Source organism: Emydura macquarii, unplaced genomic scaffold (genome assembly GCF_026122565.2).
Source record: "Emydura macquarii macquarii isolate MOO-44397 ecotype Brisbane River unplaced genomic scaffold, CSIRO-AGI_Emac_v2 contig_1253, whole genome shotgun sequence".
NCBI lineage: Eukaryota > Metazoa > Chordata > Testudines > Chelidae > Emydura > Emydura macquarii.
Window position 1 is genome coordinate 76,722,714 of NW_027131390.1, and position 27,181 is coordinate 76,749,894.

Genomic DNA, 27,181 nt, shown 5'->3' on the forward strand with positions numbered 1-27,181 from the left:
ATTAAAATATACCTCATAGATATATTAATTACTATAACCATGAATATATGAAATATGATATATATGATAATATATGATTATAAACCTTATGGCATTTGATATGATAATATTGCTGTGACAATGAATATATGAACTATATGATATATGTGATAATATATGATTATGAACCTTATTGCATTTGATATGATAATATATGACTATGAACCTTATTGCATTTGATATGATAATATTGCTGTGACAATGAATATATGATATATGTGATAATATATGATTATGAACCTTATTGCATTTGATATGATAATGTTGTTGTGGCAGTATTGATAGCGAGTTCCATACCTCTTTCCACATGATTTTGGAGGATGGCTCTTCTTGTTTGGTGTCGCATATAGCAGCACATGCCCATCAAAGTAATGACTGTTAGTCCCTGTATTACCATCAATAATACACTGAGTGTTCGGACTATTGGGTGTAGGGTAATGTCTTCTGGGATTGCCCACCAAGGCGTTTGTAATGCACTCTGTACACTATCTATCTCATCCATCTGTTGTTGAATGAGATTTGCTATTGGTATTAGAGATTCCTTACTTCTTGCCACTAAATCATGTATATCTAATTTCAAATGTTCTATTGGAGGGAACATTTCAATTAATAAGCTTTGGATATGTCCAGGGGGAGGAACAATTTCAGTAAGAGTGTTCACACTGCTGGTGGACCAAAAAGCATGAGTTCCAATTTGGATAGTGTTGGTTATTGGTACACAGAATCCTGTCTCCCTTCCAGGGCACGAGTATCCACGTATAGTGAAACTGGAATACCCCAAAGCACATACCACATCATTTGTTCGCACTACTTCATTAACCAATTCCTTTTGTACCAATTGGGCCCAGCCTTTTTTGGTGTTATTGGTGTCAACTGTGGCATAACACTCACAGAGCCACCAGCCTTGCTATAAGATGCATATTATCAATAGTGATTGCATATTGGTCCAACAGTAGGCTACTGATACCTCCTCCTGCTTTCACTGCCTTTCCTATTCCACTTACAATACTATTTATTTTTAAATTAAGATTTTCAATATCTGCTGAATTCCATATGGACATGCCAAGGCCTGAGCCTTCCAGTATAGTTTTTGCAATCTCTTTTTTTTCCCTCTTTGCTGTTCCCATAAGGGATTTTGTGACCCTTTCCAAAATTGTATTTGCATTTCCAATTCTAAATTAAACCAATCTTTAGTCTGTGGAGGGCATTGTTTTGGCATGGTCATACCAGAAACATTTAACTTCAGGGGCACATATATCCAACCAACATTTTCTACCATATATTCTATAGTAGGATGCAAGAATATTCCTGACGTAGGCCAAGGCTGTAAATCTGGGCACTCCTTTGCGGGCAATGCTGTTGGCAGAGGGGTTGTAATTGATGGAGGGGCTACAGTGGTGGTTGGGCAGGTTTCCTCACATACCTGTACATGATATATGCATTTTCGAATATCTGGGGAGAGGGTCTCTGTTCCAGTATAGGTACCCTTATCTTTTTAACTGAACATTCTTTATATAAATAGAGGCGCTCCATCTATCCTCAAGATTGATAAAGGTAACTCTATCCAACCACCCTTCATATGTTTTGGCCACTCCTTTGATATAACTAATCACTGTTTCTCCTCCTTTAAACCAATCAATCCAAACTTCTATTTTTTCTTTAAGCTATGGGTGAATGTTACATTGCAAGGCCAAATTTTCTCCTTCTAATGCTATTATATAGTGTTCCATTACTTGTTGGGTATTGGACAGAACTTGTGGTTGGTTTAGTACCTGTTCTTGGTCCCTGACTATCCTGGTTTTATTTTCCACTGATTTACTGGAACTAATGCTAGAAGGAACAATAAAAACAATAACTTGGTCACAATTAATAACCTCATCCACTTTCCAATAACAAGCATACTCCCCCTCTGTGTCTTTGGTTAATGTTAATGTCTTTTCAATTTTTTGTTGATTTGTCCCCATCTTCTCCACACGGACGTGTTTAGTCTGGCTTATTCCTGCAACAGTCCATCCCCATGCCATCTTTATAAGAAATGGTGAAACTCTGATGGTGTGTTGCCTTTCTTCTGATTGGCATACCAGTTTTACAACAGTTCTATATGAATGACTTTGTCTTCTTGCAGTCAGTGTATCAGGGGGGTTGTTGGAAATCTCTGCTTAGAGATTCCTTACCACAAGGTGTGTCTGGTTCAAATTCTTGGTGTCTGACAACCCGATTACTTCTTGGGTTATTACTACTGCAAGCAATAGTCCTCATATCAAACTTGGGTTCATAACCTGTAAAAACAAAACACAAACAATCGTGTCTCTCTTTTTTTTTTTTTTTTTTTTAAAAGCTTTTGATTCCTAAGGGCAGTGCTTCCAGCAATTCACCCTTTCACTCCTGTCTGGGTCTTTTTAAGACATTCCAGTGCTTCTTCCAATTTTGGGTGCTCCCCCACAGCAGAGCCATGTATTCACCTTAACAGAAAATTTGTAAACTGCTGAGGTATTACTATCACCCATTCACTATCAGATTTAGCTACGATCAAGCCCTTTTCTTTCTTTTTTTTTTTTTTTGAGAGAAACTCTTTGCCAAGAGGAAGGACATTCCACAATCCACTGCTGGATTAACTCATCCTTTCCCTGTATCTCTTTTAACATTTGTAATTTTTCAATTTTAACTTGTTCTTGTTTCATCTGTGCCCGGGTAGTTATTGCCACGGGCAGAATTTCCCAAAGGGTGCCAGTTATTGTTGCGTCTTTAGCCAATTTATTGGCTTGTTCATTTCCCTGCTGCAGTAGTCCTTTTCCCTTATGTGATTTTATTTTAACCATTTTGATTTTTTCAAATTTTGTTGACAACTCCTCCATTTGTTGCCAGAGGACTTTGGGTTTGATTTTAGATCCATCTGTGCCCACAAAATGCATGGTAGCCCACGATGGCAAATAAACGGTGGTGCCTTTATACACATAATCCGAATCAATACCAATCACTATTTCAGATTTTTTTGTTTTCCATTCTTTTTAATACCTCAACAACTGCTGATACTTCTGCTGCTTGAGTTCCTCTCTTTGTCAATTTAAATTGGAAGGAATACACAGCTTGCATGCTCCCTGTCAAACAAACTACGGCAAAGCCTGTGACCCCTGTATCTTCTTCATAATATGAGCTTCCATCTACAAACCAAATTGTTTCTCCCAGCAGTTTGTCTATCGGGGTTGCTTTAAAAATGGGGTGAGCTTTAGACTTTGTTTGGGGTTCACAGATACGTTCCTGACCTGTTATAGTTAGACCCCAAACAGATATTTCAGGCTCTTTTAGGACAATTAATTGAACATTCTCTGTCATGAGAGCAAAAATCTATTGAATAGCTTTGTCCACCCTTACAGTGCCTTTAAACAAATTTTCCTGACTCAATAGTTTTCCTAGGGCATGGTGGCTTTTAACAATCACCTTACTTGCCCCTTCCTGCTTATACTCTCTGTTTGAGCAAAAAAGTTGGTAACAGAATATTTACCCAAGGTTTTTAGAGTTATTGTGCTTGTAATTCCACTTTTGTTAACTGTTTAGAGGCACCGATTTTAATAACCATTACTTCCCTTCAACATAGCATAAAAGAAAAGTTAAATTGAAATTAAATCAAATTTAAGTTAAAATTAGATAAATTAAATCAGAATTAATGTTAAGTCAGGTCTATGCAAATACTTTGAGGGTATTAAACTTTTATAATGTTTAGTTGTATTTGGGAAAGCAAAAGTGGAAACCTGTAGAATTTGTTTGGTTAGCTCCAACATCCCCATAACAGAACCAGACATAATATATATTGTTATACATTTTATCATTTTTACTAAATAAGTTTATAAACACCCAAACAAAAAAACCGATATTTGCCAGTATTACCTGTACATTACTGTTGAGATTTTTCCCTTACATTTTTTCCTTTGAATAAAAAATTATGACTAATAATTTAAAAAAAAAAAAAGGTTTGTTTGCAATTGCATTATTTGTTGAGACAAAAATATATATGTACATATATTGATAAATAAGGCCTTTTTGACGTTTGCAGAAAAATTGGTATTATGATGGTTATATCCCGATCCTAACATTAAAATAGTGTGGTACCACTTAAAAAAAGTATAAAATTGACTTTTGTTGCAACAAAAAAAAAAATTACATGACACACAACATAGAACACAGGACAACATACATGACATACAGGACAAATTTACAATTAAAAACAAATGGCGCCAGTTAATTTACAAGATATTAAGAGCTAAATTATTAAAGCAATACATATTAGAAAATAGACAGATAAACCAAAGAATTAAACATTTAAATAAATAAGTTATTATCTTTCCATCTAAATGTTTTTTATAAGAATTGATTAAAAAAAAGAATTCACATCAAGCCACCCATCAAATTTGTTGTATTAATTGACAAATAACATGATATGAACTTCCTCTCCACCATTCACTTTACTTCAAAACTGTATTATATGGACCAAGGAATGCCCATGTTTTAAATACCAGTAAGTGACTAGGATTAGAAGGGCAGTATGAATCTCTGCCGCTTCAACACTTTTTGCAACAGAAATTTACACTGCACCTCGGAACCCAGTGGTGCGAACCTCTGCCGCTTAGCAACCATATCTTCAGGCGAGTTCCCTGGCATCCCTTGGAAACATTCCTAACTCTCTCAAAGCAAAGTTTTTTACCTGTTTTGGTTTGTGTTCTGTTCGGTTTTCAGTTGCTTCGTCTTTTTAGGAGTGGTGGTTTCTGTAACAACTATATTTTTTAACTTTTTTTTTTTTTTTACAAAACAAAGAGCAAGCCATAAGTGAGCAAAGGTGGGAGAGTAGGAGAAGAGCAATCTCTGATGGGAGGAAGACTTGAGCCAAGAGAGAGATTAACTCTATCAAGGTATCTAAAAATACAGGCAGCAACAGAGATTTTAGCAAACAGAGACGATATAAAGGAAAACGTAACTGGTATGTAAAAATATTTAAGAAAGAAGGTTTTCGCTTTGAACGAGGAGTGGGGTTGGGTTAAAGCAGCCGAGAACCCGCACCCCTGGTTTTTATTCTGGCTCTGAGAGAAGAGTGGGGGTTGTTACCTGCTTTTGTAAAACTTGAATTTGTTCCCCCAGCGTCTGTTGCTTTTCTGTGCATGCCAAATGGATTGCAGGAGTGCCCTTGCCTGCAGTAGTTAACTGTTTCTGGGCAACTCCATGTGTTAATGCATTAATTTTAGATGTTAAATTCCCTACTCTTAGTTTTTTACTTCGAATTTTTTTTCTATCTATTCCCCTGCGATCAAGTCACAGCTTCTGTCCTCTAATGTGCTCTGTGAACTGTTCCATTTTCTCCTTTATCTGATTTACCAATCCAGTGAAAGTATTGTTTGCTACTTCCCCCTCCTATGCACTTACTTTTCCCATTCTGACAGGCACCAGTCTAGGTCCCGATTTAAGTTTTACCGGAACCTGGCTTTTATTGTATTGTGATGGTTGCAATGTGGTGGCCCCTGGTTCATTTTTTAATTTTGCTAGGGTCACCTTTTTGCATTTCTGTCCCCACACACCAAGTGCTATAAAAGTACTTGGATTTTGCTGTTGTCCTTCAAAATTTATTATGGGGGACGGTACTTCTGTTTTTTGTACGTTTTCTACAGCTGTTTTTAGATGTTGATTTTCCTGTTTTAATTGCTCGAGCATATTATGTATTTGCATGGCTTGTTGCCCTGCCAGCAGAGCCTGAGTTTTCCAGTGTTCAGCCGTTTGAGTTACCTGATTTAACTCTTTTATTGTATTTGTTGCTAGCTCTGATACTTTAATAGCATGCTGCTTTAACCATCTCAGCGCCATGACCATTATTTGGAGTACTTTACACTTTTTACTATTATTATTCTCTTTTAGGGCAACACTTTCAGCCATTGACCTACATATTCCTGTCCATGTTTCCCCATTCTGTTTCTTAAACTCATATGGACCACCTTTATTTGCTACCCAATGCGTCCAATATTCATCAAACTCTGTGGGTATGTGAAGGGAGGGAATAAGGGGATTACCTAGCTCGCAGTTTTCTGTCATGTTAGATCGCGATTCCTTTCAGAGGACAGCTCGTTTACTTACCAGATCAGTGGTCGGGGTCACCAGTGTGGTACTCGGTGTGTTGGTTACCGATGTTTATCAGTGTAGGCTGAGTGCGTGTGGCCCTGTGTAAATGCTGTCCCAGCTCTGCGCAGGAAACTGAGACGGCTCTCACGATCGAATGAGTCGACACGACCACAGATTAGCTGAGTAACGAAGGCGCCCAAGCCAGGTTTATTGCGTGCGGCACAATGAGAAACGACTTACAGAGTATCTCTGGGTCAGTTTCATATTGGCAGCGTTACAATGGTCTCGGCCCAACGGCGGGATTTTCCGTTATCCCCTAGACCGGACACCGGTATTCCCTCTGACACCCTCTTTTATATACTGTTATATACACTTTCGGTCTGCCCCCTTTCACGTAGGTAGTTGCCACCCTCCTGACGTAATCTAATACCATCTTTTTCCGTTGATTGGCTGATTTGGGCACCGCCACTCCATGTATCATTTCTACCCATCAAAGTGTCATTTCAGAGAGTTAGTATCTTGGTACCTCTTATACCCACTATATATTTTAGTAATATTTTGGTAGTCTTACAACCTTGCAGAATCAGCACTTTCCTATACCAGTCTCAGTTAACTTGAGTGACCCCTTATACTTCTGTTCACTCAGCTTTTTCCATTTAGGCCTTAGCCTGTTTTACAGGCCTTAAGCTCTCACGTCTTACTACAATGTAAATCATTATGATTTTTATAATTTTTCTGTGATACATTTTATTCACAATTTAAAGAATAATGCAGTACATAAGAATTGTTTTGTCCTGGAAAAGTTATGAAGAGTGTTTTGTGTACAAATGTTTGTACTACATTTGTACTACAATTGTACTACAATTTGTACTACAATGTTGTAAATCATTATGATTTTTATAATTTTTCTGTGATACATTTTATTCACAATTTAAAGAATAATGCAGTACATAAGAATTGTTTTGTCCTGGAAAAGTTATGAAGAGTGTCTTTTGTACAAAATTGTATAATAAGTTGCACAAAGAAATACATGGTTACATTTTATCAATTAACCTGTATAAGAACGTACAGTATATTTCTTATTCTGTAAAATCAGGGGCCAAACTGGATTTTGGAACTACCAAAGAAGGGCCTACTCCAAAGAGGCTCTTTCCAAGACTTTACATGAAGCTCAGTACATGGTGGAATAGGTCATAGGGAGTGTAGGTAGTGCTTTATGACTATTCAGGCAGTACAGACGAAGAAAACAAATCATAGTTTGGTAACTCCATTTTAGCTCAGTGCTTTACTTTAAGATGTTCCTAGTGATCTGGGGAACAGTTTACATTTCTGTGTATGCTTACAAAAGAAGGTTTTGTTTTTGTTTTTTAAAAAACATGGCTTCCTTTTTTGAAGGAAAGAATTACCTCAAACCCACAAAATTTTTTAACTTGAATTTTTTTAGAGAGAGAAGATATTAAGGCCTACATTTCCCAAATGTGGCCTCCCTTTGGACTCTCAAAAAATGCAGTTGTTAATTTTGCAAATTATACTCACAAACATAAAATTTTACTGCTAAAACTCATGTTCACTTTAAATATATAACAACTTGTTTTTCCACAAGATTTGTAAGTTGTCAGACACAAAATAAAATGTCATCTCTGGGGGACATACTGATTAGGTAGTGTATACATTTGCTCACACAGTAAAAAAAAATCTTTCTTTTTCTGGCCGAGGGACGCCTCGCCCCCAGGCATCAGTTTGGGCTTCCTTTTTTCCCCACTAAAACATATAGCAAAAGCTTTTCCCTCCCTTCCATGAGTCAATGGATGGAGAGTAGCAAAATGGTACTCAGTACAGAAGAGGTTTTAAGGTTTTTTGTTCACAGCTTTATTCTCTGCTTTCTTTCATGCTATTTCCCTTGTTGCCTTTCTGAACACTAGCCTCTGATGCTTGAAAGATGGTCTGTTTTCTATGAGCTTTCAATCTCTCTTTGTAATCTGCCACTGTTAGGGTGATATATGACATCTGTTCTTCTTCAAGTGATTGCTCATGTCCATTCCACTATAGGTGAGTGCACGCCACTGTGCACAGTTCCTGGAACTTTTTTCCCCTTAGCAGATCCCGTAGGGCCAGCTCTGGTGCCCCCTGGAGTCCCACACACATGCCGCGATATATGAGGCACTGCTGGCCCTACGCCCCCTCAGCTCCTTCTTTCCACCCATGGCTTTTCAGGCAGCAAGAGCCTTGCTGGTCTTGCCCATGTCACCTCTGCTCCCCCCATCCACCGAGGGAGAAGGGGCCGGTGTCCCAGGGCAAGCACGCGTTGGGTCCCCGCGAAAGGTGGTGGAGATCCCTGGTACGGGGAGCAAGATCTCCTGCCAGATGGCCACCGGGGATAGAGTGAGGACTCTCCCCCAGCAGTCGCTCCACGTCGACGTCATTGAGCTGGCCTGCTTTGACTTAGGTTGCAGTCTTTCTCTCGGCGCTGACATCGGTCCCCAGCAGCGGAGGCAGTACAGGCCAAGAGGCTGCACCAGTCAAGGTCCGCCAGGCGGCACTCAGACACCTCCTGCTCCAGTCCCCAATGTGGAACCCAGTCGCCGGAGTCAGGCTCGGCACCACTGAGTTCAGAGCGGCTCTGGTCCCAATCACCAAGGGGTAAGCGGCACCGCAAGTCCTCAGTACCGAGATGGCACTTTGGTACCGAGAGCTCTGCGGAGCGTGCCTCCATCCATCAGCACCACTTACGGCAACGGAGGTGGTCCTTGTCGTCCGCCATGTTGGAGACGTCAAGAAGACAGTCCCCAGCACGGCACGATACCCGGGACCGAGGACGGCCATGGCACCGCCGGTCTAGTGGCTTGGAGTCCCACAGGGGGAACAGTCTTCGGGACAGCTGGCCCCCCCAACAAGGTGTCACAGCAAGTGGCACAATCAGCTCCAGGTTGGCCCCAGGGACAATGGCTGCAACAATGGCCTTATTGGGCCCCACAGGGCATCCAGATGGGACCGGGGCCCCAATCCACCCTGTCAGCAGGGGTGCAGTCTGTGCCGTCGGCAGTGGAGAAGGCCCATAGACACTACTTCTCAGACGAGGAGTCGGACCCCATGGAGGGACCCTCTACAGGTGCATCCCTTTGGTAGGCAGGGGAGCACCAGCAGGACATGCCTCAGCAGTCCTCTTCCGCCTCCCCAGACGAGGCAATCCCCTGGGACCACATGGTGCCACTGGAGGATTTCGGGGCACACCAGGAGCTGCTCAAGAGGGTGGCATCTAACTTGGGGCTAGAGGTCAAGGAGTTAGTGGAGGCCAATAATACCTCTTCAATGTGCTGGCGGCGGCTGCCCCAGCGAGAGTGGCCTTACCAGTCTTCAAAATTATTAAGGCCCTGTGGCAAACCCCTTCCTCGGTCACCCCTACGTCAAAGGTGGCTGAGAAAAAGTATTATGTCCCAGCTGAAGGGTTCGAGTATCTGTTCACTCACCCGGCCCCGGGAGCCCTGGTGGTAGACATAGCTAACCAGCGGGACAGGCAAGGTCAACTTGGTTCCACTCCTAAGACCAAAGACAACAAAAAGTTTGATTTGTTTGGGAGAAAAATTTATTCTACGGCAGCCCTGCAGTTCAGGATTGCCAACCATCAGGCCCTCCTGGGGAGATACAATTTTAATTTGTGGGACTCCCTCAGGCGGTTTGCTGAGGCCCTGCCCCAAGACCAGGCCACAGACTTCACCACCATCCTGGATGAAGGAATCACGGTGGCTAGGGCAGCACTCCAAACGTCCGGTGACACTGCTGACTCGGCAGATAGGGCCATAATCTCCACGATTTCCATGAGGACGTGCTCGTGGCTGCAATCCTCAAGCCTGTTCCAGGAGGTGCAGCAACCAACCCAGGACCTCCCCTTCGATGGGTCGGCCCTCATCTTCGATCAGACCGATGCAAAGCTGCACGGTCTGAAGGACTCCAGGGCCACGCTTCGCTTCCTGGGCCTGTACACGCCCCAGGATTCCAGGCGGCAGTCATGGCCCCAGGCGCAGCAGCAACCAAGGCCTCCCCCTAGGCCCTTTCAACCCTACAGAAATAGGGACAGAAATAGGGGGTTTAGAAGATGGAATCAGCCCCTCAGCGCGTCCTCAGCCCCCCTCCCCCCCAGCAGAGGGTCCCTACAGGGACAGGCAATCATAGGAGACAGTTTTGATGGTGCACCTGAGGGTGGCGCCCCTACTGCTCTTCTGGATCCGCCCCGCCCTTTTCTGAACAGGTTAAGGCCCTTCTATCCTGAATGGGCATCAAACCGTTGAGTCCTCAGGATAGTCTCTGGGGGCTACGCCAGACAGTTTACCTCTACCCCCCCCCTCGAATAATACCCCCCCATCACTCTTCAGGGACCCCTCTCACGAGCAACTTCTCTTGCAAGAGGTGGACACCTTCCTCAACATAGCAGCGATGGTTATGGTTCCTCAAGGCAGAAGGGGGGAAGGGGTTCTATTTGAGGTACTTCCTCATTCCCAAGGCAAAGGGGGCTCTGAGACCCATATTAGATCTGCGTCGTCTAAACAAATATGTCAAATGACTCAGGTTTTGCATGATTTCCCTAGCCTTCATAATCCCTTCCCTGGATCCAGGAGACTGGTATGCCGCCCTCAACCTCAAGGACACATACTTTCATGTGTCTATCCTCCCCAGCCACAGGCACTTCCTCCACCTCACGGTGACTGGCTCCCACTACCAATTTACAGCCCTGCCTTTTGGCCTAGCTTTGGCTCCAGAGGTGTTCACCAAATGCATGACAGTAATGGTGGCCCACCTGAAGCGAAAGGGTGTGCAAATCTTCCCTTACCTGGACAATTGGCTGATCAGGGGCAGGTCCAGGTCTCAAGTGCAGGTGAGCACGACCCTCACTTGTTCCATGTGCAGCAGGCTGGGACTGCTCATAAAAGAGCAGAAGTCCACAGTAACCCCAGTGCAATGCATAGAATTCATAGGGGCCACCCTGGACACTTCCCAGGCCAGAGCCTTCCTGCCTCAGCCACGTTTTGAGGTGATGGTCTCTATCATCTCCCAGCTGCACCGATGCCCCACGACAACAGCCAGGCACTGCCTACTGCTGTTGGGCCACATGGCGGCCTGCACATACGTAGTGAGACTAGCAGACACCCACTGAATTGGGTGGTCACAGTCCCCCCACCCGACCTAGCCTCCCTAGACTGGTGGAGGTCTCCCAGGGCAGTGTTGAAGGGCATTCCGTTCAGGGAACTGGTCCCGTCGGTCACCCTAATCTCCAATGCCTCGGATGTGGGACGGGGAACCCACATCAGCACCAACCTGAGCACTCAGGGGCTCTGGTTGGGGGAGGACAGTCACCTACATATCAACATGAAGGAGCTGAGGGCTATTTGCCTAGTGGCAGGGTGTTTCTCCAATTCCTGACAGGCAGAGTGGTTCAGGTGCTGACAGACAACACCGCAGCTATGTTTTATATACACAGGCAGGGAGGGGCACGCTCCTCAGCTCTCTGCAAGGAAGCTATCTGTCTGTGGGACGTTGCCGTGAGGCACGACTTCCACTTGACTGCCTCTCACCTCCCAGGGGTGAGGAATGATGGGGCGGATCGCCTCAGCAGGTCATTCCTACCCCGCCACAACTGGTCACTGCACCCGGAGGTGGTGATTACGATCTTCCAAAAGTGGGGTGTTCCCCAACTGGACCTAGTCGCATTGGCCTGGAACGCTAAGTGCCTGGGGTTCTGCTCTCTCTAGGGTGGCGTTCCTCATCGACTGGGCGGGGACCCTCATGTACGCGTTCCTGCCCATTCCGCTTCTGCCCAAGGTCATACTGAAAATAAAGAGGGACAGGGCGGACGTCATACTCATCACTCTGGCCTGGCCAAGGCAGCACTGGTTCAGCATGCTGCTGGACCTCTCGATCGCCCCGCCCATGGAGCTCCCGAGGCAGCACAACCTTCTCTCCCAGGACCATGGTTGCCTGTTGCACCCAGACCTGGACTCCCTGCACCTCACGACCTGGAGGCTCTGTGGCTGTTGGAGAGAGAGAGAGAGAGAGCGCCTGTTCGGTGCAGGTCCAACAAGTTCTGCTGGACAGCAGGAAACTTTCTACACAGGTTGTGTATTGGGCTAAGTGGAAATGGTTTACTTCTTGGGCGGAGTCCCGGGGCATTCCGCCCACCTCTTGCCTCTGCAGGCAATCCTGGAGTACCTGCGCCAGCTAAATCTCCAGGGTCAGGCACTGGCCTCGTTGAAGGTTCACTTGGCGGCCATTTCGGCCTTCCATCAGCCGCTACAGGGGAGATCCCTGTTCTCCCATCCCATGTTGGTCAGGTTTCTCAATGGGGTGGAGAGGCTGTATGCGCAGGTCCATGACCTGGTGCCTCCCTGGCATCTCAACCTGGTCCTCTCAAGACTTAGGGCCCCCCCCCCTTTGAACCCATGGCTTCATGCCCTCTGCTCATGCTTTCATGGAAGGTAGCCTTCCTGGTGGCCATTACCTCAGCTAGGAGGGTCTCTGAAATTAGGGCCTTGACCTCGGAGCCCCCTTATACAGTAGTCTATAAGAATAAGGTGCAGTTGAGGCCGCACCCAGCCTTCCTGCCCGAGGTGGTTTCCCAATTCCATTGTAACCAAGATATTTTTCTCCCTGTGTTTTTTCCCAAACTGCATGGTTTGGAGGAGGAGAGAAGATGGCAGTCGCTGGACGTGAGACGAGCCCTGGCCTTTTACCTGGAGCGAACAAAGCCTTTCCGGAAATCGACACAGCTCTTCCTTGCAGTGGCGGACCGGATGAAAGGCTCATCTGTCTCCACCCAGCGCATCTCCTTGTTGATTATGTCCTGCATCAAGTTCTGCTATGAGCAAGCGAAGGTGCCGCTTCCGGGTACCATCACAGCGCACTCAACAGAGCCCAAGCTTTGTATACAGCCTTCCTGAAGAGAGTGCCCGTGCAAGACATCTGCAAAGCCGCCACCTGGTTGTCTGTGCGTATCTTCACGTCCCACTACGCCATCATCCAACAGGTGAGAGAGGATGCAGGATTTGGCAGAGCAGTGCTGCGGACAGCTCATTTGTAACTCCAACCCACCGCCAAGGTATTGCTTGTTAGTCACCTATAGTGGAATGGACATGAGCAATCACTCGAAGAAGAAAACAAGGTTACTTACCAGTAACTGATGTGCTGCTCATGTCCATTCCATAACCCACCCCCTGTCCCCACTGCCGGAATTGGCAGAAAGAAGGGACTGAGGTGGCGTAGGGCCGGCAGTGCCTCATATACCGCGGCATGTGCACAGGACTCCAGGGGGCACCAGAGCCGGCCCTACAGGATCTGCTAAGGGGAGAAAAGTTCCGGGTAACTGTGCAGAGAGGCGAGCACACACCTATAGTGGAATGGACATGAGCAATCACTCGAAGAACAGCAGTTACTGGTAAGTAACCTTGTTTTTCTCTCATATGGACTATTTCTGAGGCCATCGAACCAGACTGAGGAAAATATTTATAAATATGTGTTTATCATCAAATGAGGTAAAATGAAGTTGCTTTCTCCGAGGACATTTGTTAGAGAGTAGAATCTGAATGCAGTACTTTAATTTCACACACACATGTGCAATGAACCCCCTTTTTTCATTCTAAGTTCTGACTTGCTGTGATACTTTTGTAAATGTAATTGACCTGGATATTAATGATTAATCAGCAACTCAAATCTCTATGTAAACAAAACCTTTACCCTATCAATTTTCAAACCGCTATGCACACCATCATGTCAGTCACTGGCCAGCAGCTTACTGGGGAGAAAACCTATAGTGTACTTATTACTATAACCTCAATTGGTATTTTACCATGCTGAGTGCATTGCACATAGTTAAATTAATCAACAGCATGCTAAACAAAATGATCTGCTTCCTGTCAGAAATTAGTATGGGGTGAAATGTAAAACACTCTGGGATCCCCCAGGATAAAAATCATCATGTAAATATATATTATTTGTCAGACAAAACTATACTAAAATTAGGAATCAGGGTAATGTATAAATATTGTGGCAATGGAATACCAACTGGCTTTGATTGTTTGTCAGTTATATTGCATATTGCTGAAGTATCCTGTGTATCATCTCTATTATGGTAGGTGACTATTGAATGGTAAATAGGCACATAGATGTAGTTGAACACCGGAACTAAAATTTCGTGAATATTTTTCAAATGCTAAGGGTTTACTTGATTTGAGCAAATTTAAGCCTTCAGTGTTCACAGATCTGTGAAGTTCAGTGACTAGTGTGTATGATTCAGTCAAATACCCATGTTCAACATGAATAGATGTGTTCCAGAGGGGTAGCCGTGTTAGTCTGTACACAGCAAAAACAACGAGAGTTCTGTGGCACTTTAAAGACTAAGAAATTTAATTTTAGCAGGCATAAGCTTTCATGAGGCTCAGCTCACTTCCTCAGATGCAGAGGTAGAAATGAAAGACATAGGATCATTATATACATATACAGGTGCATACAGAGCAATGGGGGAGGTGGATGAAAGCCGGCTACTTAAGGTCTAATGACAGTCATTGAGTAGGAGGTGAAAATGGGTGAGCAAAGCAATTTACCTCTTGTAATGAGAGAGCCATTCCAAATCTCTGTTTAAACCCAGTTTGAATGTGTCAAGTTTGCAGATCATTTCTAACTCAGCAGTTTCTCTTTGAAGTCTGTTTTTGGAGTTTTTTTGGAGAAGTACAGCAACCTTCAGGTCAGTGACAGTGTGCCCTTGGAGTTTAAAGTGTTCTCCCACTGGTTTATGGATGTTATTATTATAATAGATGTATCAGTGCTTGAGTAAATGTGTATTCTACCCATTTGAATATATAGATTAACAATTCTGCATTTTGCATACCACCATGAAATAATTCATAGGCTGAGGTTTGGTCCAACTTTAAAAACAGAATAGATTTGCATATAGCAGGACTGATTCAGGAAATAAAAAGCCAAAAGTCACCAAAATTTTTATCTGGTAAATACTATTTGACCAGCTCTGCAGGTGAATGTTATAACACAGAGATACTGCAAATATATCTCTAATGAATAAAACAAAGAAAAACTTTCTCCAGACTGAAATTCAATAACAATTAAATTGTTTCCTGAAGAGAATTAAAGCAGTCAGTTATTTATAGGTAGAAAAGAGAACAGCTGGTTTTGACAAGCATAACAATCACCACTTCAGATTGACCCCGGTGTGCTACATATTAAAGGTCAGTTGGAACGCTGGATACTGATTTCCCATTGGCTGCTGGAGTTGGGAACAGCATACGCAACATCATATCAGATAGAAAGGTTGGTGCATAGGAGAGGGGCAGCCAAAAGAACTTTGCATCCCATCCAGCTCCATAGCGTGTCCTGGGGTATTTTGCTATCAAAGCATGCTCCATGCATTTTGTGACTTTAGAAATATCAGAGTCGCACAATCTTTTCATTGATAATCTTTGAGCTCTTATATCTGCAGAGAAGAAAATAAGCCCCTGAATGCTTATGAAACATTTTCTGATAAAATAATTTTAAATTGTTTAAAGCTAAAAATCTGTAAAGAAATAGAAGAGATATAGAAGCTCTCCATACCTGAATGTTGCTACTAACTGTACTGTAAAGTTCTAGAAATGGTTCTGTTTTTATGCTAGTAATAGCTGTTTGTTTGCTGCTCATGAAACAAAGATTCAATAGCCCATAATTAATCTATGAAACTACAGGCTTTGTATACTGTATGTTTCCAAGTTTTGCTGCTTGTCTCCCTGATGTTTGTAGCCTGAATTAAGTATATTTATTAAGTAAACTTCACTTTCTTTCTTCTTGACACTTCCTCTGGCCCGCTAATTCTCTATAATGTTCTTGTATCCTGTAAGAGTAACTCAAAACTAATCTGCAGCAGAACAGGAAATCCTGTAGCAGAAGAGGAAATACTATGTTGAAAAAAATATGTATTCTGTAAAGCATAGGGAAGTATATTGACTGTTCAACATAGTGCTGAATTGCCTGGATGAGTGAGGAGTTTAATGCAAGGCAAAGACATGCAAAACCTAGTATCAAGGTGTCGTGGAAAAGAATGTCTGCTACATTTTAGAGTTGGATTGGGTGCAGCTTTAATTGTGACACACACACAATCACATAACCATAGCTATGGGGAATACTATAGCCATAGGGAAAACCCAGGTGGCTATAGGTAAGTCAAGCAGCATGTCTGGATGCTGGGCAAATGTACATCACCTGGCTACCAGATACAAAAGACTTATATAGGGGTTGCTTAGGTTCATTTACATGTTGATCGTATAGTGGAATTTGATTAACAGTTTATACTTAACAGGAAAGACAATTATATGTACAATGGGGTACACCAGATGTTTTCACAGGAAAGACCAAAGAGTCACTTGATTATACAATGTGGTTATCAGGTACCTGGCTATCACCCAAAGATGGGTGGCTACACAATACATGTTAAAATGCTAAATTGTATGGAGTAACTTCCTATGGGGCCAGGAAGACGGGGGGCACGTACTGATACTTATCAGAACAGGAGATGTCGGTTTACAGACATCAAAAGGGCCAGAGTTCACAAAAGGAGTTTGCATTTAAATGTGGTCCTGAGACATCCTGTGGGATTTTAGCATCTTTATCTCAGTATCAGTTTGGGGCATACTGTCAATGATTTAACCTGAGGGCTTCCATCACAGTTCAGGCTACCCAGTTTCAGGCCAGGCCTTCTATTAATCAATTCTATGATTAATTCTTTGATTCCACAAAGGAATACTCATTTGTAATTAGTGATAAAAGCCCAGGCTAACCAGCTTGTTCACCACATGGAGCAGTTCTGCTGATCAGAACTGTGGAGATACTAAGGTGGAGGTGAAGACACTTTCTTTATGTCCTGCACAGCATGGAATAAAGGTTTAAAAAATTCTTTATTCCATAATCAGAAGACTCAGCATGAGATCTCTGCCACTGGCTCTCTAGCTGTCAGTAGCTGAGGACAAAGGATGATATGTTTTACCAGACCATCAATAGAGCACTCTGTCAACTGAATAGCATTCTTTCCGAGAGTTATCTGAACCAGAACATGTTCCACCAATCTAATAAGAACACCAAGAGAATGCACGCTTCATTCCAACAGGACAGTTATACTCCAAAGGAGATAAAGGTTTGTCCATAACTAGGGTTAACCAAGTCCATTAAAGATGTTCCAGGTCAGTGATGTTTAAGTATTTGTACTTACACTCAACAAAGTATTTATCTCCATAGGATTCTCTGACCTCAGGAGTTAGTTGGTTCCAAAGTCTTAGTAGGTCTCTCTCAATGACCCCTGAACTAGTTACTCCAGTCTTAAAGAATCCCGGCTCAATAATGCTCACCTTCACTCCAAAATGGTGCATGTCTCTCCTGGAATGGAAATAAAACATAATAGGGAATGTTTTCATCCTGGGACACCCAACAATGACATGACCTTTTAAATATTTGGTTAAGTAATAACCAAAGTGAAAGCTTGTACCTTAAGAACATAAAGGTCAAATATTGATTTATTTCTGGTTTTCACAAAATGTCAAAAATGTGCAAATTAACATTATTATATAGCATATTGTCTTTCTGTTGTAACCTCCCACAGGAGAAGACCCACTGTACAGAGAAGCATCAAGGTAACTCCCAAATCCATTTGAGCCACACATCTTCTAGCTGAAACTCTGTACATTTCTATTCAAAGCTGTAGAACAGAAATAAACATTTCCAGTTCCCGCTGCTCTGTTTTAATCTACTTCTGCTGGTAGGCCATTGACAACCTGAAAGTATCTGAAAGCAAAACACAGCTGGGCAGAATCATTAAACTCCATAGATATCATTGGTTAAATGTTCATGGGCTAAAGGGTAATTCATTGGCTGGTAATTAATAGGAAAGGGAACAGATGTTTAGAGCACATATTTTGCATTGCAGTTCAGCTCCTTCACCATGCAAATTGCCTCTTTCCCCCAGGAGGCAGCTTCAGAGACCTTTGGGGAGCTGAGTCATTCATGTGCCATTCCAAACAATGCAGTGGAATTGAACACACTTTCACATTAGCTGCTAAATTTGTTTCTTAGACAAATTCTGCTTTATCTGAATGTTCACAACTGCTCCCAGTCACTTTTACCACTTCTACCTGCCTATGGAGAGGAGACCACATGCTCTGGGTCAGATCTGCAACTGCTATAAATGAGCATCGCACCATTGACTGCAGCGAGACAGATCCTCATTGAGTATAATGTTCCAAAGTTGTGTGTAAAGTATCTTTGACATAAGTGCCTAATTGCTGCTCAGCCTCACCAGTGCTTAGATTATTATGGGACTATAAGGGTAGCAGAGTTCAGGGATAAAAGGGATAACAAGGACATTTAGCAGTAGTATGGTTTTGGCTTAAACCATTCGTAACTCAGAAATGACCATAGGGCACCCGTGTATTTTTTTTTCCTGACAAGGCCAGTTAGCAACCCCTTGTGAATATTTTCCTGGGGTTCTGCTCAAAGATCATGCTATGGAGAATGTGGGCTAATTATAAAATATATTTAAATAGGACAAAAAAAGTACCTGTGATATGATAGAATTACCAACCCATCATATCAAAAGGAATTCTGTGTGCAAATCCAGGGCAGTCTACTCACCATAATTTATCAGTATAAACAAAAGTATAATTTCATTGATTGCAATTTTAAAAAATAAAAATCAGTTTCTAGACCTTTACTTTTAAAATCCAAGTAATTGAAACAGTTCCTAAACATCTGTAGTAGATCAGATTTGATTCTACTTTAAATTAGATAATTTCTTTTTAATTTTCTGACTACCTTTCTGCCCTTCAACACAGCTAATGTCTAATTCAGAGTACAGTGTTAGGTTGTCATTGGGGGCCGTGGACTGGTTTGGCAACTAAAAGGCTTAATGGGCAAATTGGCTGCCTGCTCAGATGGGGCGAATTGATGGCCTTACAACAGCTCTAAAGATAAAAGGCTGCAGAGCAGGAGGGGAGGGTGGCAACCAGAGGAACTACAGAGAAGAGATCCCTTCAATGGACTGGCATGGAGCTGCAAGGGAAGTCAGCCTTCCTGAGCAGGAGAACGAGAACAAAAGCGCTGGGGAAAGCCTAAAGAGGAGGTTAGGTAGAAATTGGCTCAGAGAGCAGCAAGGATCTGGGAGGAACTGGTTCTAGGTGCTTCAGACAGTGCCTCCGAGCTGGGCTTGCATTCCCTTACCACCCTCCAACACAAGGTATGGGAATGACTTTGAAACAAGAAAAGCCCCCAGGTCTTCAGGACCTAGAATTGGCTGCCCTTCACTAGTGCCACAGGACTCCTGACCCTTTATTAGTCCCAAAAGGCACAGACTAATAAGGGTCTGGCTGGAGGGGAGGGGGTCATAACAAGAAATTAATATTGACTGTGTGAAGGGGAGACACTTTGCCCTGGTTTACACTTACCTGGAAATTCGGCTGCAGTCGACAGAAGTTACGCAAGCTACACAAAGTAGCTTGCGTATCTCCCATTGACTGCTGTGCTGCCCTTCTGCGCGCCATCTTCACTGCACTGTGCCAACAGGATCTTCGTTCCCGTAGATGCAGCGCTATGTCACTTTAGGAGGTGGATTACTAGAGTCGACTTCCTGATCGATTGAGCGGGTCTACACTGACCGCTCAATCGATCCAGATAAGTCGATCTGACGGTGGCGACTTTGCCGCCGTTAGTATAGCCATAACCTGAGTCAAACTCAGTGTAGCACCCCACACAGCCAGAAGAGGGTGCCAGCTGGTGAAGGCAGCCTCAGACATAGGGGCAAAGTGACTAAATCATGGGATGTAGATCAGTAGATGATTTCGTTAGCGTTGATCCTGCTTTGAGCAGGGTGTTGGATTAGATGACCTCCTGAGGTCCCTTCCAACCCTAATCTTTATGATTCTACCCAGAGCAAGACATCTCAGATGTTAATTATGCTGGGTTTTCACCTTGATTGCTGAGCCAAAGCTGCATTTCTAGGACTTTGTATAGGAAGGTTAACGCTGTTAAAAATGGAATAAAATTAGAGAAAGCTCCAAAGTAAACCCCATTGAAGGGAACGTCCCAAACTCTGATGGGGGTTGGAATTTCACAGCTGGTCTCAAACGTTTTATGAGCTCAACCACAGCCTCCGATTCAAACAGCTGCAAACTGGAGAGTATCAGAAATCCAGGACTAGATTGACAAATATATCGCTAAGGACTCACCGCAAGGTGTCTGAGAAAGCTTCCACACCCCACTTTGACAAACAGTAGCCACCGCCTAAAAATGCCAAGCGACCCATAACACTGGCAACATTGACTACTCTTCCTTTAGCCTTTTTCAAAAGTGGGAGAAGCTTCAGGGTGATTTCAATCAACCCCATCAGATTAACATCCAGAATGGTGTGGAAATCGTCGATCTGCATCCAGTCGGTTGGTGCTGTTGGCGTTGCTCTTCCAGCATTGTTCACCAAGCCAAAGAGCCCTAAGAGGATGTCAAAAATATCACTTTCAGTAAGTGCCAATATCAGAGCCGTGAGTGGCGCTGGAGACGTGACATTATGGCAATAGACTGCGAGCGCTCACCTTTTGCAAACCATTTAACAAGATGAATGTAGCTGACTGGCTGTAGTTTCCTCATGAGTACCTGAATTTACACTGTACAGCTGGCAAATTTTCTTTCACCTTCCTAATGCCTTAGAACAGTGGTTTTCAGACTATGGGAGGCATGGAAATGTGTCAAGGGAGGCGTGAGCTGCATGCACTTTTTTTTTTTTTAAAAGCTCCAGCTGTCAGTCCTGGGCAGCTGGGGCTTGTGCAGAAGGCTTGTGCACACCCAGGAGATGAGGTGGAGGGGATAAAAGGGACAACAGACCTCCCCCCACCCAGACAGCCTGGGGTTGGCCTCGCCTTCCCCCCACAATCCCTCACTGGAAGGCGGTAGCAGGGCTCTGGCTGTCAGCCTCAGGGTGGCAGCAGCAGCGCCAAAGTAAGGGTGGCAATGGGGCGCTAAGGCTGCTGTAAAAAGTGATATTGATGAATATCACTTTTCACATTGCCTCCCTTACTTTGGTGCTGCTGCTGCTGGCATGGTGCTGCCTTCAGAGCTGGCAGAGGGCTGGCATGAAGCGGTGGGCAGAGGGCTGGCATGAAGGACTACAGACACAAAGAAGGGTGGGCGTGATGAAATAAGTTTGAGAACCATTGCCTTAGACAATGGTTCCAAACTAGACCTGCATAAAATATTAACGGAAAAATGATTTCAGATGGCTTCCCCACCTTAGTACTAGACCCAAAGGGTGTGTCTACCCTGCAGTTGGGGGTGAGCCTTCCAGTCTGGGTAGACAGACAAGTGCTAGTGGAACTTGCTCTAGCATGCTAAAAAGAGCTGTGACACATTGCGGCACTGGCGGAGGCTCAGGGTAGCCGCCGAAGCTTGGACTCAACATGCCCACAGCTGTTTCTGCATGCTCGTGTGAGCCCCACTGGCATGAGTTTGTCTACCTGGGCTTGGAGCCTTGCTTCCAATTGCAGTCTAGACATACACTAAGTGTCTTAAGTTAGGCAACCTAAATTGGTGGACACTTCTGGGAATGTGGGCCTGAAGCTGTCTGTGCCTCAGTTAACCCATCTGTGAAATGGAGTTAATAATGCTTCTCCGTCTTTGTAAAGTACTTTGGGATCTATGGATAAATAGTGCTGTGTAAATGACGTGTTATTAATGTGCCTACAGCACCCTCCTCAGGACAGCCCGTTTCCAGAGGGAGAGGATAGCATAGACTCCATGGTAATTCAGTGCTTGGCCTCTTTGTAATCTCACCCTAGCGGTATAATCAATGAGTGTTAGCTGTGGTGGCCTGTCCCATGTAGACTAGACTGAGACCACAATGCTTTCATATATGGTAGGTGAAGACATGTTCAGTAAAGTCCTGGAAGAGATGAGTTCTGGTTATTTTTTCCTAGTCCCACCACTGAAGGTAACACAGTGCACTGGAGGTAACACAATGAAATAATACTAAGATTGAATTGATTTTGGACTTTAGAACAACCAAATTGAAATTAGCAGCTAATTATTCAAATTAAAGAAAGCCTTATTGATAAAAATGTTTTGCTTTGCTCTTGGACCTCATTGATCAACTTTGCCAGCTTCTAGTACAACTATATGCTTTTTTTCAGATAAGTCAAGTTGTTGTGTGCCACCATAACAAATCTGTGCTCAGTGCCCTATTTCTCATGCTAATGTGAAGGTAAGAAAGGAATGGACATTTTGCCATAGCGGAAGAATTCCTTTGGTTAGGAACCAAGACAAACTTTTTAACGTTTTCTGCCAAAAGCAGCCGCCAAGACATGATCAAACTCTCTGTTCACAGGTGTTCAGAGACACATGCTCTTCTCTCTTACACATTAATAAATTCACTGGTGCACACAGCAGTAGCTCTCTCTGGTACAAAGAGGTGCCATTGTAGTGACAATCCACAAGGAATGATGGATTTGAACAATGTCCCTGTTTGATAGCTACCATCAACGTCATCGGTATGTGAGCATTACAAAAAGCAAACTTGTTGACATAACAAAAACCAACCCTTTGCTTTCCCAGAAGAGGCGAGCGTGAACTCTGCCAGGCATTTTGAATTGGCTAGGCTGATTTATTGCTTAAGTAGGTCAATGAAGTGCTTCTTGGTTCTGATTAGCACTACACAAGCTGAGTTCTTTATCTGAAGCTGAGTCACACTTAAAAATGTGTACAAGTATATTTTCTGATGGTTAAAATATAAAGAATCTGATATTTAGAAGTCCCCTGACTGATCAAAGTGACGGGCAAATGCTGAAACTGGCTTTTGGAACATAAAACACTCTTGGAACTAGGGTTGTTTCTGCTGATAAATATCTAAACAGATAGAACCATAGAACTGAAGTACAACCTTAATCAGTATAAGAAATGTTCCTGTGCAGTTATTATGGAAGGTAACTACCAGAATTCTTCTGCTTTATGCTAGAGCATATTTAGTAATTATACCACTTACCCTCACCATCTGTCTTTTCTTTCACAAACTCCACTGCACTGTCAATGCTGCTGGAATCTGTTAAGTTCAGTATCACGGTCGTCAACGAGAGGGATGTGCAGGCTCGTAGTTCTTGGCTTCCTTTTTCTGTTAGACATGCAGCGATGACGTGGAATCCCCTTCTGTCAAGTAGTTTAGCCAGCAAGTTCCCAAACCCACTGTCACATCCTGTTAGAAAGATGTGCTTTCCATTCAGGTCTTTCACTCTGAGACTGTCTCGGATGAGCCAGCAAATGACGACGAATAGTATGGAAGCCAAAATTCCTATCTGCACTGAGTCTGAAAGCAAGGGCTGTAAACAAATAATGTTAGAGATCTGGAAACTCAATGGAGCAAATCTACTAAATCCATCTCCAATTTAAACACCGCTCCTATAAAAGCTTTGTGTCTAGTTCCAGCTTTTTTCTGTCTTCTTATGAGTAAAATGGGGCGCAGGGTGAGCTGCTTAGGCATAGTTTGTAAGAACCTTCCTCTAAACTTCCTTGTCAATAGATTTCCATTGTTTTCAAGATACAGCTTCACTTGCCATTCTCCCTAGTCTGCAAGGTGATAGGAGAATGTTTCAGGATGAAAGAAAGGATGTACCTGACTAGCAGCCGTGCCTCTTTTTGTGAACACTGCTGATTATTGAGGGGACTGCTGGAGAGAGAAGAATTCTGCTGAAAAGGAGAGCAATTCACTATGATCAGCTGTTTTTTACCATCCACAATGCTTCTTCACTTCATAGCAAAGAAACTGTGAGCTCTGAGCGAGAACAAAAAAGTCTGGGCTATACTAATAATTGCGCTGACTCCTTTGTTGTGTGCTTTGTAAATGTCAAAATGCTGGTGCTCACAATCTGCTTTCTTTAAACCTCTAGTCTTTGAGCAATGCAGAACTTCAGGGCTGTGTGTGAATCTGTTGTCTCTCTCACTATCTCCCCTCTCACCTACTTAATTCTGATCTCTAACTAGTTAAAATATGTCATTATATTTTGTAAAAAGCTATCTATCTATCTATACCTATCTATCTAAATAAGTGGAAAATGAATGGAAATGCTTATAGCAGGCAAGCGCTAATGAGATCACTGATTATTCAGCCTAACTTTATTGTGAGAATGAGGATTCAAGAATGTTCAGTATGAGTTGCTACAGTGTTGCATGCTTAAATGTAGAACAACATTCTCATTCATGCTGAGAATCCGCATTCACACATGCTTCCTCATTGTCGTGGGTTGGCTTTTGATGCACCTGCTCTTTGGATTGGTGCAAGAGTTAAACTGAAGCTCTGGGACAAGGGGGTTGTGTCTGCAGAGAATTAAGCCAGTATTTTCAAACTTGCATGCCTAAAGTTAGATACCCAAATCCACATGTAGACACTCTGAACAGAAAAAGTCTGTTTTTCAAAAGTGCTGAGCATCTGCAGCTCTCAGTGATTTTGATGGGATCTGGGGCTGCTCAGGACTTTTGAAGTGTACTTTTGCTTACGTGCCTAAATATGGCATTAATTGCCTAACTTTAGGTGCCCAGATTGAGCCTCTGAGTCTTTTACTGTTGGTTTTTCATAGCATTTCAAAAAATGATTACGTTTTAGAGAAGTGTTTGATCACTTTTTAAATCCTTGAAGCAATGAAATGACCCCCTCCCCCAAACCTTTCCCATTTTTATGTTCTCCTAGAAATCAGAATTCTTTTGGTTTTTAAAATTCATTTAGATAGCCAAAATATCACACAATAATCACCTATTTTGGTAAGTGAATATTGAAACAAGGAGGAGATGTTGAAATACCAGGCCTGATCCCTGCAATCTTACTTTCGTTTGTATTCCTTTCGGGCCGTTGAGGTTAGCCCAGATTCACACTGATGGTTCACATGATGTCAAAATCTGGCCCCGTAGAAATAAATTTGTATGAGTATAGGTCTTAGAATCTGGCAGTGAGGATGTGCAGGACTTTTGTCATGCAGTGGAAAAAATTGTACCACCGTTGTACAAAATTGACACCTATTTGATGAGCATATTTTACTCAATTGGATACAGCCTAAGTTAGACACTGGTTTGGACCTATGGTATATTAGACAATATTTAATGATGGTCTTAACATGTAGTTAAGCAAATAGAGAAAAGATTAGGGATCTGATTCAACTTCCATTGAAGTCCAGTGGAAAGACTCTCACTGAATTTAGTGGGAATAGAATTGGGGCCCTAGGTATGGTTTAATTTTTCATACATGGCTGTGTACTTGTGTGAACAGACTCTTTGCTGTAAACAGACCAGCTGTAATCTAAAGAGATGTGAATTGGTTTCTCTATTTCAGGTAGTTCACTAGATATTTTAATGAGATTTTCTTTTCTGGTTTTATCCCTGTTAAGTCTGACAAGAATTCTAGTGTCTTTGTACTTGGATACTTTTGAATAATTTTTGTAATAGGTTAGTGAGTCTGAGACATTTCATCTCCCAAGAGCACCAGAAGGAGCTCCCAGAATTTCTCTGTGGCTTCACTGTGACAATTTGCCATTGGGAAATTGCATGCAGGAGCTGAGGATGTTAAGGCATTGAAGCCTGTAGGATGAAGTCTCAAGTCAGGATGCTGCAGTAGCATTTTGCAAAGAGGTGCCAGGCAATGACATTTCATGTTCTTGTTGATTTAGAATTCTTGGCTGAGCTAGACACAATAAGGCAGAAAAGGAATAACTCGCAGCCCACTCTACCATTATGCCAGCAAATTAAGTAACCATTCAAGAAACCATTCAGATGATATTCAGCTCTAGGATATTAATTTTCCTCAATAGGGCTCAGAGGGGAAGTCCTGCATTGCCTGGCTGTCTTGTCCATACACCCTGCCAAGCCTAGGCTGAACTGGCCCCCATGGATCACACAGCAAAAGGACAATCTGACTGCTCTTTCTTGCCTCAGTCTTTCAGTTTCATTAGCAGTAAGTGATGCACCAAGCAAGCAGAGTTGAAAGAAACATGCTGAGAGGCCAATGTTACATATTGAGACACTAGTATTTGTCTCTCAGCCACCATCCCTCATCATTCTAGGTCCCTCCAGAAATCCAAACCTCTTTCTCCTCATCATACCATGCACACTCACACCCCAGTATTTTTTCCTCTACTGGAGCCCTCTGCCAATCTCCTCACCATCAGAAGCCATTATAGATCCTGGACAGATTATAGGTTCCAGAACTGGGGAAAATATTCTCTGTTAAAATTTTGTTTAATGAAAATTGCCAGGTTCTGAGTTAACAAAAAGTATGCAAAACTAGTGCAATTTTAAGAAATTTTGGACATTTTCTTTGAAATTTTATAAAAATAAAGATTTTCCACTCGCTTGAAGTTTGTGAAAAACAAAAAAGGAACATACGCTCAGGCCTGTCAATTTTGACATCGCTATCACTAAAACCAGAACAGTTCCAGAGAAAATATCATATTGATAGTTGGAGACACCCACTAAGTCTCCATATTCAACACTCTGATTAATGTATCTATAGCATACTTATACTAAATATTTCAAGGCAAATCCTACCTCCAGTTAAGCCTTTGCAATCCTACTGTTTTATGTGAGGTAGCTTGGGAATAACTTAGACCCATGTAATTGTTAAAAGCTATAGATAATGTTACTACATGTCTACAGGACACGTGCTGGTTGGTAAAGAAATGGGTTTGTGGAACACTTTGAGATAGTCGACAAATGAAGAACAGAGCCCCATGCTTCTGTGAGTAGAAGGAAGCTGAAACTGGTAGATCCAGGTGCAGGTGAATGTGGATGGGGGGCGGGGTGGAGGGCACCTTTATTGCAAGACCACTTCAGTGGGTGCTTTAAAGGGCTTCAGCTTGGTGGGTGTGGAGGGTGAGGGGGGCTGGCTGTATTCTGACAGATTCCTTCAGGCTCAAAGGCACCCCTACAGAAGTCCACACTGACAGAGTCAGCAGTAATGTGTGTGAGTTCCTTTTCTGCACATTGCAAAGCCTTCCAGGTGTTCTGGGGA

The 27,181-nt window shown here is 43.0% G+C and overlaps 1 protein-coding gene across 1 annotated transcript; it reads right to left on the reverse strand.

Annotated features, from left to right (window-relative positions):
* Positions 1-14,920: 14,920 nt before the first annotated feature.
* On the reverse strand, positions 14,921-26,580 carry LOC137152989 (retinol dehydrogenase 7-like). Its single transcript, XM_067547914.1, has 5 exons — positions 26,557-26,580; positions 23,177-23,507; positions 20,379-20,637; positions 17,375-17,538; positions 14,921-15,610 (listed from the first exon to the last, which is right to left on the reverse strand). The coding sequence occupies exons 1-5, from the start codon at positions 26,578-26,580 to the stop codon at positions 15,360-15,362; spliced, it is 1,029 nt and encodes a 342-aa protein (XP_067404015.1). The 3' UTR covers positions 14,921-15,359.
* Between the last annotated feature and the right edge of the window lie 601 nt (positions 26,581-27,181).

Bases quoted from the DNA above. Each gene is read 5' to 3' on its own strand.
- LOC137152989 (XM_067547914.1), bottom strand. From the start codon at position 26,580: ATGTCAAAATTGACAGGCCTGAGC. The intron at 23,508-26,556 runs GTATGTTCCTTT...ATTTGTTTACAG, and splicing joins CAAAATTGACAGGCCTGAGC to CCCTTGCTTTCAGACTCAGT. The intron at 17,539-20,378 runs GTGAGTCCTTAG...TTTCCATTCCAG, and splicing joins GCTTTCTCAGACACCTTGCG to GAGAGACATGCACCATTTTG.